This window comes from Anticarsia gemmatalis, chromosome 26 (genome assembly GCF_050436995.1).
Source record: "Anticarsia gemmatalis isolate Benzon Research Colony breed Stoneville strain chromosome 26, ilAntGemm2 primary, whole genome shotgun sequence".
Lineage (NCBI taxonomy): Eukaryota > Metazoa > Arthropoda > Insecta > Lepidoptera > Erebidae > Anticarsia > Anticarsia gemmatalis.
This window is the reverse complement of record NC_134770.1, coordinates 7720808-7732835: the sequence shown is the minus strand read 5'-3', so window position 1 is coordinate 7732835 and position 12028 is coordinate 7720808. Positions and strand designations below refer to the sequence as shown.

Below are 12028 nucleotides of genomic sequence, written 5' to 3'. Positions count from 1 at the left end.
ATCTACGGGTTAACTTCGTCTAGCGTAGCTTAATCTAAGAGATCGATACCTGCGGCTTTTATTACTTAGCCAAAAGCTCTTCTATATATACATATAACAATATTTCATTGTCAAATAACATAGCAAATTCAATTACAGTTTTCATAATGAATATTTACTTAGGCACTTATAGCTACGATCTCATTATGTTGGATTTCAGTATACAACCAACCAATTATAGTTGGCAAATATTTCTCGTAGAGATTACTAGAAATCGGAGGCAATAGTAGCGTTAGCAAAAACATCGATAAAATAATAAAATTGTATAATAAACTATCGATATTTTTATCGACACGGGTACATCACTAGTGAGTGCAGTTAGTGAGGCCCATAAATCAGTTTCCGCCGCCCGTAGGCGCGTCTTAATACAATTTTATAAGTGACGGATGCAAACGGGATCTATCGATAAAAGATGGAGATGAACTGGGGTAAATATAAATTTGCAATCGTGTTGGGATTCCGAGGCTTTGTGTGAATAAAAACAGCTGGAGAAAATGTTTTAAGCTTATTCAAATGCTGTTTTGTAGTTTTTAGAATGTATTATGGAGTACAAAAGGTTAATGGTATCTGGGTTGCTTGTTTTTTATATTTCAAAAAAGTAAACAAGAACGTATTGCCATATTCAATTGCTTTTACTTTTGCATTGATACTTATCGCAATATCTAAATTTCAGGAGGACCCTTAACAATGAGTAGAAAAGTAACTGGTTAAAATTAAAGTGTATTATCATAAATTATGATAATACACTTTAATTTTACTTATAACAATTCTACTCAATTCTCTTATCGTATTAACTCATAAAATTGCTTTCTGACTCAAATAAAAATCAGATCACAAAATAAACATACAAACTTTTTACTTTTTTCCTTCATAAAACAAAAACCCAATTTTAAACTGTCATTATCGATATCGACTTTGTCCCTTCCCTAGCCTTCAGCTTACATAAATCATGAGGACATACGCCCTATCTGTTGCCAGCTTAATACGATCCCCGAAATAGGGGTAGAGGGGGGGTGTTTTTTATAGGCAAAAAGCTGATTCTGCCCCCGTATTGTGTACTTTATATCGAAAATCTTCGGACTATTATTCAGCAGGATTTAAAGAAAAAATATAATGACAGAATTTTTCGTTGAAAAGCTTAAACTTTCGGAGTTTGTGTACACAGACGTTTTTGTTAAGAATCAATGAGTTTTAAATAATATTTTGTTTAGATTCTCTTCAAGAGAAGCTCGAAAGCAATATTATCTTTGCTAAGAAAAGGTAAACTTTGTGTATGGAGTAAATTTTGAAATTAATAAACTGATTGTAATAATCAATATCTGTACTTAATAGAACCACGTTTCGAACACGCAATTTATATCGAAAAGAGATCAAATACGCATCTATAAAGAGAAATAATAAAACATATGAAATAGGTCTACGTCTTAATGAACATACTGATAGAGTCTGCTTCACATACTAAGTCCTACTAATGCCTTCTTTAACAACGGCCAATAGCCGCAAAAACCAAGGTAAAAAAACAAATTATCGAATTATACCCATGTAATATCAGCTAACAGACAATTCGTATTACAATACAAGCGAACCAAAAGGAATGAATCCACAACAACAACAGATTTCATCTCAATTCGCATGCACGAGATCATTCATGCATTCATCCCTATTTCATCCGAAAATTTCTAGCAGACGCGCAATACTACATAATATTATGTACATACATTAGTAAAACTCAACCCAAATACTTTCCCGACTGCTGTTTCCTCAATTTTTCCACATATACAGTTACTAAAGGGTGTTACATACGCAGCGCGGTTGCGTGACGGGTGCGGGAGTACGGCGGGTGTTATTCCAAGTAGTTGTAGATTTGATGACACACATAAAGCGGGACGGAACTATGACGTGCTACAGTCGCATACATCGCCCGCTATAAGAAAATACCGCGGTTTTAGAAGATTGATTTCCAACTAGCAGACAGCCGGGCTTAGTTTTGTTTCTAAGATAGCGCACATAACTTATTTCGCTAGACATTATTTCCCACATGTTTTGACACGCAAGATGCTTATAGTAAGCGTTTAAAGCGAACGTTGTATTATTCAGTGTAAGAAATTTTCCTTAAGTAATTGTGGCAAATGCTGAAACTGACATAGTTCACCCGCGCCCGTCCCGCACCCGAGTTGTATCTAAATACAATGAACCGCACAGATCACGCATTAAAAACGTCCACTCACGCTCCCAAGTGCCATCTGTTTCACACTTAAACTATCATAAATATTTATTATGTACTGAAAAATTCAGTGACAACACATCGTAGATGTTAGCGCTACGATGAAATCAATATGGCGTTAGCAAGTTTTCATAGATAGTAATAGTTCTTATCTTGTGCTGATATTACGAAGAATTTCTCTCTGAAGGCACATACTTGATGGTTCTTGGGTATATGAGTATTTGAAGAGTTCTTATGAAGTATATACACTGAAGTCGCTGACACGGCGACATATGTTGGCGACTTGATGTGGGCGACTTTTTATTTCAGAAAGTCGGCGACTTTTCAGCCCTTCAAACGAAATCGCCGACATCAAGTCGCTGACCTTTGTCGGCGGGTGGGCGACTTTAATTCGGTCGGTTAGCCGGCGTTTGATTAGTATGCCTTAGAGGAAATAGATTAGAATTACATTTGAAGTTATACAATTGATATATTTTGATCTAGCAATAATTATTATAAAACTATATTCTGTTCCTTGTAATTTTTCTCATGTATTATGCATTTAATGCCGCCTTTGATTACCAGAAACGCATATTGTTATCGCTATAGACAACAAGTAACTAACGCTAATTAAAAGAACAAACAGCGCCCCTAGCGAATTCCGCATAAACTATTTTAATCATATACTTAGTTCACGTGTGAAACTTTCGATATTCCATAATATCAATTCCAGGAAATCGTACTACAGACAACTATTAACATCTAACCTACATAGGATTTAATATTTAGCTGGAATCAAGTATCAATTACATAGAAATTACACGTTCAAATAATATCGTATTATATCTACTAGCTGACTCGCGCAACTTCGCTTGCGTCACATAAGAGAGAATGGGTCAAAATTTTCCCCGTTTTTGTAACATGTTTTATTGCTACTCTGCTCCTATTGGTCGTAGCGTGATGATATATAGCCTATAGCCTTCCTCGATAAATGGACTATCTATCACTGAAATATTTTTTCAAATCGGACCAGTAGTTCCTGAGATTTGCGCGTTCAAACAAACATACAAACAAATAAACTCTTCAGCTTAATAATATTAGGATGTTCAAACAATATTGTATTATATCTATCTATACTATTAAATTATAACAAAAAGCCGACATCGACTGTTGAAAGAACAAAACGTATGATGAGAAATTCTCAGAATCCTTGCGTATTGACAGCTCAATTTCAGTGAAACAATGTTTTATATAAAACACGACATGTGCTCATAATTGACAATGTCGATTTTGAGACAATATGGAACATTGGCTATGTATGTAATACAGAGGGACCGCGACTTCTTTCATGTGAAAAAAATCGCGACATTAATGCATCATATGTGTAGACCTAGCATTGTTAGCCGACTACTAATACTAGCTGACCCGGCAAAAGTTGTTTTGCCATAAAAATTAAAAAAAAAAGTGTCACTTAGGGGCATGAAAAATAGATGTTGGCCGATTCTCAGACCTACTCAATATGCTCACAAAGTTTCATGAGAATCGGTCAAGCCGTTTCGGAGGAGTACGGTAACGAAAACAGTGACGCGAGAATTTTATATATGGTATTAGATTAGTCGTATTTTGATAAAATCTTACCTGTAAGCCATTCGTATCTGCTCCCCATTCTTGTACCAGATGAGTTGGGCTGGTGGGTTTCCTCCTCGGCTTCGGCAGACCAGCTCCAGGCTCTGTCCTCGACGGACTGTCTCGCCTTCTGCGTAACCTTCGATGTAGGGCGCCCCGGGAGGATCTGTGGAGAAAGAGTGATTTAGAATTGTGAACTTTATGGTATGGGCAATAGAGTTGTAAATTATTAAGAGGTGTATTTTACCTTGAGGTTTAATTCAAGGATACTTAAGAAATTTTCAAATATATTTAGTTCTCAGTACCAGTCGGTATAGGTCACTAAGCAAAAGGTTCTATTAAAAACTAAAAAATAATGTAAGCAGATTTTTTCTCAATGTTCAGCAGCATCTCCTTCCGAGAATGGAAGAAAGGTTTGGTCATATAATAAAATAATGCCTTTTAAATATTGGCTCTTATTCTCTCTCTCTTCCATGCTATGAATCCCATATGGTAGTGGGGTCAGCCTTCCTGGTCTTTCTCATATATATTCTTTTTTTCAATATTGGCTCTTATTCATAAAGTTAAAAATCAACAGCTCCCTACACACAAAAGGTCACCCATCCAAATCCCGACCTCAACAACTCCATTTAACCTTACCAAAACTTCACGATATTCGACCAAAACAAAACTTTTTTACTCCAATTTTACTTGGAGAGGGATTTTTGTAACGTTTCTCTGTAACAATATAACAAATCTCGTAAACTCGTAAATATAAAATAGTGTTTACCTACTTTTAGTGATAAACAAGCTACTGATTATGATTTATAAGGGAAACACGTCATAGTACAGACGAGAGCACAACTAAATCTTAATAAAAATCTTACTTTCTAAGATACGAATTTCGCTGTTAAAAAAGAACAGCAATGAATAGAAAATGACAGACGATGTAACGCTATCTCTTTCTTCCGATAGCAATTGAATCATTACGCATGAAGACGAGACTAAGCTTATATAAATTAAGAAGTATGTCAGTATGTGTAAAGTTTTCATAGTCAAACTACTGATAACTACTGAATATTTTTTTTTTTTTTAAAGACAACTCCCGCACTAAGAATTGCTCTTGTGTCGCGGGGACTTTTACAAACATACAAACAACGGACACAAAGCACAACCAGACCCGAAACAATTATTTGTGGATCGCACAAATAATTGCTCCGTGTGGGAATCGAACCCACGACCTCCCGTTGCAGTGGTATCGGCGTGGCGACCTAAACCACTGCGCCACGGAGGCAGTCAATATAATTTACACTTGACGAAGTCAAAAATTATATTCAGAGAAAGTTTGTATGATTTTTTGTCAATCTTTCAAGTTATAACCGCTATATGGTATGGATATCACGAGTTTTTTCACACGAGCAATCGCCTTTTACGGTAAAAAGTTATGATTATTTCAAATACGTTTTCAATTTGTACGAAATTTATGAAATAAAGACTATTTTGAATTGAATTAAATTTGATAAAATTTGGTACTTAGTATGATAGATCATATGCCGAGGACATTGATTCTTCTATTGGCCTTACTCTTGTTCATAACATTAACTATTACTAAAACAATAAAACTAAACTTGGTACATCTAATCATCATTTCATCTAACTATCAAAATAGTTAAGTCATTTAATTTAAAACCCAGATACTTTTTCAAAAAAACTTTCTCAACAACTCCAATAGATTTAAAAATTCGGTTTCCTCACCGAATATTTTATTCAGCAACAAACATTTCTCGGCAACTGCACCGATGTATTCGGATAAAAGGAATTCTGTTGCACGACCGCGGGTTTGCTAGACACGTATTGCTACATGTCTTACAAATATTACTTTATTTCTTTAAGTATACTACTACATGTATTTGTAGATGTAGGTAAAGGAAGGTGTAGGTTTGATTCTTGTATTGAGATTTTTTGGATGAGAATAATAAGGACTGTCTATTGCACTACTACGAATACCTTTTATAAAATGTTAATATTAACAACCAATAAGAAAAATATCTATGAATGAAGCTAAAGGGCTTGAAAATATTATTAAAATGTAATCCTTGCTTTAAATAGATATTGTGGTGTAAGATTATTTGTATTATACACCGAAGTCGGTGAAGGTATGTTTTTGGATTGGTAATCAGTTCAAAAACGAATAAAATGTGAATCGATGTATTTTATGAAAAGGTTAGTGTATATGACGATTAAAATTGGACGTCCCCTACTGCTAATGTTTGAACTCAAAAAAATACAGTATTGGGTTTCACTAAGACATTCTTTTTAATAGAATTTTGGGTAAGACGTGTTTAAAAAAATGGTTTCTTTTTATTTTACCCACCTCTTCGGCGTAAAACAGCCGTTCTATGAAATAGTATAAAACAGTAACCTGAAAACCTTTTTATCTTCAAACCTGACATGTTATCAACAATACTTTTGTTTAAAAAATCCCTTTTTATAAAAGAAATGATCAAAAAAGAAGAAGAATACCTCATAAAGATTTTCTCCCACAAAGGAACACTTTTCCGAGCGACTGTACAGGAAAATTGCCTTCAACAAGAGTTCATTAACCCCAAACGGGGTTCTCTAACAATATTAATAAGGGTTCTTTAGTAAAATATTAAAACCCTCGTAACAAAAATGCCACTGATCATTTGTTTCAATAATTAGATAATATATCATTTTTTCGGGGGGACATTTTTTTATAATTTGCATGGAAATGATTTATTGAATTGGGGATGGTTGCCAATTTTGGTTTTTTATATATGAGGTCAATTTTTTATACAGAGAAGTGTCTGTTTCAATCACTCTTTTAAGAATAAGTATGACTAACTTTTCCGAGTTTCAGAAATGCAATTACAAGTGAATTATACGAAAATCTACTATCTTTTCAAAGTAGTACCGTTTAATATCATCAACATTATTTAAAAACAATCATATTGAAAATCACTTTATTCAAATAATTCAAATTCAAGGATCAAGTTCATTTAAGCGTTGTATACATAAAGAAGACACTTAGTCAAAGTATCAATAACGTAAAGGCCTACTATTTATTCATGTCCAAAGGAACTAGAATGCAAATCAATACTAATATTATAAAACTCAAGAGTTTGTTTGTTTGTTTGTTTGAACGCGATAATTTCAGGAACTACTGGTCCGATTTGAAAAATTCTTTCAGTGTTAGATAGCCTATTTATCGAGGAAGACTATAGGCTATATATCACCATCCTACATATAATTCAAACGTGTGATATTTAGACACAGTTTAAGACAAATATCAAATCATTATTTAGGTCAAATGTTCATACATGAACCAGCTTCGGAAAGTGGTTAAGAGTCTTATGAGAAGAGCTGGCAAGCTTACCTTCCACTTCACAATCGCCAATTAATTTACAATATGGAATACATAGAGTACTAGTGAATGTACAATTAAGTAAATTTCATAATCCTAGCTGTAGTTTGTTCTCCTATTTATTTCGTTTATAAAACGTCTTCATAATCCGTTGTGTTTACTATTCGGTGAAATACTATTGTATTTGTTAAACTAGTATCGTTTTTTTATTATTCGTAGTTGGTTGAGCAACTTTTGATAAAGCGACTTAGATGATAGATGGGAAGCCGCTTTGTTATTATACAATATGTGATCTGAGCGTTACCATGCTTCGAAGAGTATGTCAAAAGTCGGTTCACTTTATTAAAAATATAAAATCAAATTAATAACTAATTTAGGTCAAATCTTGATACTTATGACAGTCGTTAGGTATTTAGTCGTTAGAATTTATCACTAGCTCGGAAAACGAGTAGAGCGTTATGATCAGAGCTAGAAAAAGATTTAAGGTTTATAATGAACAATGAAGACTGCTTTATCCATCGTATAATTATTAATTAAAATAACAGTTGTTAATTCATGCAGTGAACTGATTTTAACACGAAATTGACCACTACCATACGCTAAACAAACAAAACTTCACATTGTTTTTAATAAGAAAACTCTAAGCTTCAATTTTCTTCCGTACTATCCAAAAGTACCCAGTATCCACTTAACTAGGGTCTATCATAAGACCCAATGGTTCATGTCGAATGGCTCTTCAATCGAGGGCCACATATAAAACTATCCAAGCTTAAATATTGAGAGCGATCTAATAAAACTATATGGATTTTAACCCCTAGGGTAGTTTAATAGTTATATGAAGGGAAATGGTGATTGAGATTTTTTGAGATGGATTTTTATAGGTTTAATGATGGGGAAAGGCTTTGAATTGTTTTTTGTGTTGTGTAAGATTTTATTCTCTATGTGAGCTCTATGTGAGCATGCTGCATAGAATTTTATTACGACTGTAGTTTAGATTTTTGTTGTCATTTATTCTCCTAGTTACCTTGACTTATTTATTTACAAGAATATATACCTACCTATGAATGAATTTTGATTTAAGTTAATGTATAGTTAAATATGAATAATCCATTAATGTCCTACTGCTGGGCAAGGGTCTCCTCCCGGAATGAGGAAGGGGTTAGGCCTTAATGGACAATGTGATTAAAGTATTTTTAAAATGTCAACTTTTCGAGTACATTTAAGGCTTTTGGTTATAAATATGATTGTAATTAGTAATTGACAGAAATATAAAACTATACTGAACGAAACAGTTTTTTTTTCGTATTTTTGGTAATTTGGTCATTAATCTTTTCCCTTATTAAATAAATCTCATTAGACTATAGACTCCACTGTGCTAGAAATCAGCTCAGAAAATATCCACACAATTACTACTGTTTCTTACACAAAAGTCATTTAACAAACAAACATACAAACGCAAATACACTATTAAAAGATGCCCACTGCTATCTGCGTTGAAGAGACTACCCCCTCCCTCCCCCTACCCCTACAGACGTCAGTAAGCGAATAATTAAGTTCAGGGAAACAGGGTTGGCTAAAAGGTTTCAAGCTATATCTGTATATGATTCTTGGGAATATAGGTGAATTGGAAGCATTTGAGTGTTCAAATTGTTGGTTATATTTTTTGTGTGTCTGTTCGTGTAATAAAATGTCATTGATTTCAAAATTATGATTCGTTTTTGTTGATTAATTTAGATGTTAATGCTATGTTTGGTACTTAATCTAAAACTAGAAAAAAGGATTAAATATTTTTCTAATTAAAGTAGTTAAATTATGAAACTTTAATTACAATAGTTAATAATGGTATCTACAAGTTTCCAAGTATCGTAGGTTTGTATTTAATTACAATATACAATAATTCCTAGATATATTTTAACGCGTACAAATAATTGTTCTATCCGTAAACGCAACATAGTATGTAGATAAGTGTCGGATAACCTATCCCATAGTTAAAGTGGTAGCATTATATGTAGACTAGTGCCTAACCTAGTAGATAACCTATCCCATAATAATTAAAGTGGCAACAAATGCGTAAAAAAATCATACAATATTCCTTTTGATAACATATGTGATATTATTCCTAAGGTAATAAAAGATACATAGAAACAAGAATAACCATTTAAAATGCCTCATAGATGACGCAACTCAGAGAACTATCATGCAGGACAAAAACCCGGCCCGCATCGTAGGAACGAGTTGCAACTAAATACGGTAACCTGTGCAGAATGCGACCCCATCTATATACCGTTATTCAGAACTACGCCGTAATCTATTAGTTGAGATTGTCAAGCTTTGCTGTAGTGCTAAATTGCTGGACTGATTTTGATTAGTTGACGTTTTGGAATAGGGCAAACGAAATAATGGCACTTTTATGTTCATTACTGATATTTTAAGGTTGTTTGTTTTTCATGTCTTTAAATGAGTTGTGTATTATTTTTGTAAGATATAATTTATTGTTTTTGCAGTATTTGCTGGATTTTAGTTAAAAACTTTACTTTTTATTGACATTCTACTAGTTTGTTTTCTTAAGATAAAATCCATATTGCCATATTTATATTATGATTGAAAATGTCTGTCTGTTCTTTTAATTGTCTATTCTTATGTTTTCACAGCTAAACTAATTTTCATGAAATTAAGCATGATTTAGCTAATGATTTAAATTTAACTTCACTTCAACCAAGGTATTTTAAATCTTTGCCAAACGAGTTATTCCCTCGGTACCAAGAACTCCAGGATTAAATTGGAAAGAAAGTCACATGATACATTTATACTAAACAGTAAAACATTGATAAAATCGCTATGTAATCGTCATCCGGTATTCAGCTAATAAATCATTACTTATAGAATTTCTTACTTTCTTGTCGACATCAATTAAGATTGCTATCAGTGAAGTTTGATAAGTCTAGGGTATAATTAGAACTTTGGTCTAGATTTATAGATTACTAGCTGATCTGCGCAACTTCGCTTGCGTCACCTAAGAGAACAAATTTTTCCCCGTTTTTGTAACATTTTTCGTTGCTACTCCGCTTCTAATGACCGTAGCGTGATGTTATAGAGCCTATAGCCTTCCTCAATAAATGGGATAACTAACACAGAAATAATTTTTCTAATCGGACCAGTAGTTCCTGAGATTAGCCCGTTCAAACAAACAAACAAACAAACTCCTCAGCTTTATAATAATAATAATATAGATTTAGACTTAGGTGTTAATTGTGTTTACTCTTAATCTAGCTTTTGTTGATTATGTGTACAGTTTTATATACATACTATACTAGAGGCCGCCCGCGATTTCATTATCATTTTTCTTTGAACTATGGCGTCAAAAATTTGTAGGTATGCTTGTCATGTTTTACAATATTAAGTTTCTAAGACCGTGAAGTTTCTAGAAAAGTATATTTGCAGGATATGAAGTTTGTGGAAAAAAGTATGTTTTATTTGGAAACCAAAGAGAGTTGCTCATTAGAATTTGTGTATCACAAATAAGCCCATTCGATATTTCAACCGTTAGAAATTCTATCCCCCAAAAGAAACTACATATTAGGCTAGCTAATTATTATGCGGGACTTACATTTTACTGTTGAAACCTCAATGTAGTTCATACACCTTTGCTTTACACTATAGGCACGATATTATGTATGTATGTAAAATTTCAACCCTTCAACTTCCAAACATACCAACAAACAATTCAATAATAAATTTAAAACTTCCTTGAACGTTTTAATTCTTGGCTAACCCTAGCGTATCAAATCGAGTCGGAATACGCAAGTAATACGCACGTCAAGTGTAGCGTAGTAATTAAACGGGCATTGTTGCGAGGAACGACAAATTTGCTACTACGCCGCCCCTCACACCGTAACGTAACAAAATTGGAAACACTTTGTTTGCAAATTGACTAGTTTGTGAGCTTTTGTTTTGTTTAAGTTGATTGTTTTGTTAATAAGTGGTAGTAAAGTAGTAATTTTATTAGATTATCGATTATCATGCTTATAGACCTCTAAAACCTTATTTTAAATGCGAAAGTATTGTGTGCAAATTTTTTTGGTTCTCACAATTTTAATAAAATTTGGTCAGGTGATAGATTGTATCTATCGGATTTGTGGACTTTAGTTTAAGTCCACGGTATAACAAGCTACTTAATAAAGAAAATATTATTACCACTACTAAACAGACGTTACTTTTTATGCAGGTGAATCCGGGGTCGTAAGCTTGTACATATATAGCTGTATTTAAACTAAAAGTAGATAGTCGTTCTCTTCACACAAATAATTGTTTTGAATGTGAAAAATGTATTCATATCTACTACAAAGCGGTGATGGCATAGTAACGATAACTGCTACCTAGCACCTACTGTAGCGGGTTCGATTCCCACACAAAACAGATTTTATCGAGTTAATTTATGTGCTTAACCGTCATACTTTGGCACAGATCCACGTTCTTGTTCGTAATCACGTATAATGAACTGTTATCGCTAATTACTACTTAATTACTATGAATGATGGTGATTTTGATGGTGGTGCAATCTATTTTAATAGGATACTGGCTTAGCAGTGCTGGGGTGTGGCCGAGGGTTTGAATCCAAGGCAACTAAGCAATGAAAAAGAAAATCAAAGGATTATATCTATAACTTTTTGATGCCAACAAGAAATAATTACCATAAGAAATAAATTTACCAATTGATTAAATCCAAAAAGAAAATATCTCATGTTTAGTTTGAAGTAGCTCTTGATGGAATACAAATATTAACTGTCTGCATACGA

The 12028-nt window shown here is 33.3% G+C and overlaps 1 protein-coding gene across 2 annotated transcripts in view; it reads right to left on the bottom strand.

Moving 5' to 3' along the window:
• sns (nephrin adhesion molecule sticks and stones) overlaps positions 1-12028 on the bottom strand; it is a 279269-nt gene that overhangs the window by 79454 nt on the left and 187787 nt on the right. For both annotated transcript variants that reach the window (XM_076131563.1, XM_076131564.1), the window contains exon 8: positions 3881-4034. In XM_076131563.1, the coding sequence (XP_075987678.1) occupies positions 3881-4034 (154 nt within the window). The remainder of the gene's footprint in view (positions 1-3880; positions 4035-12028) is intronic.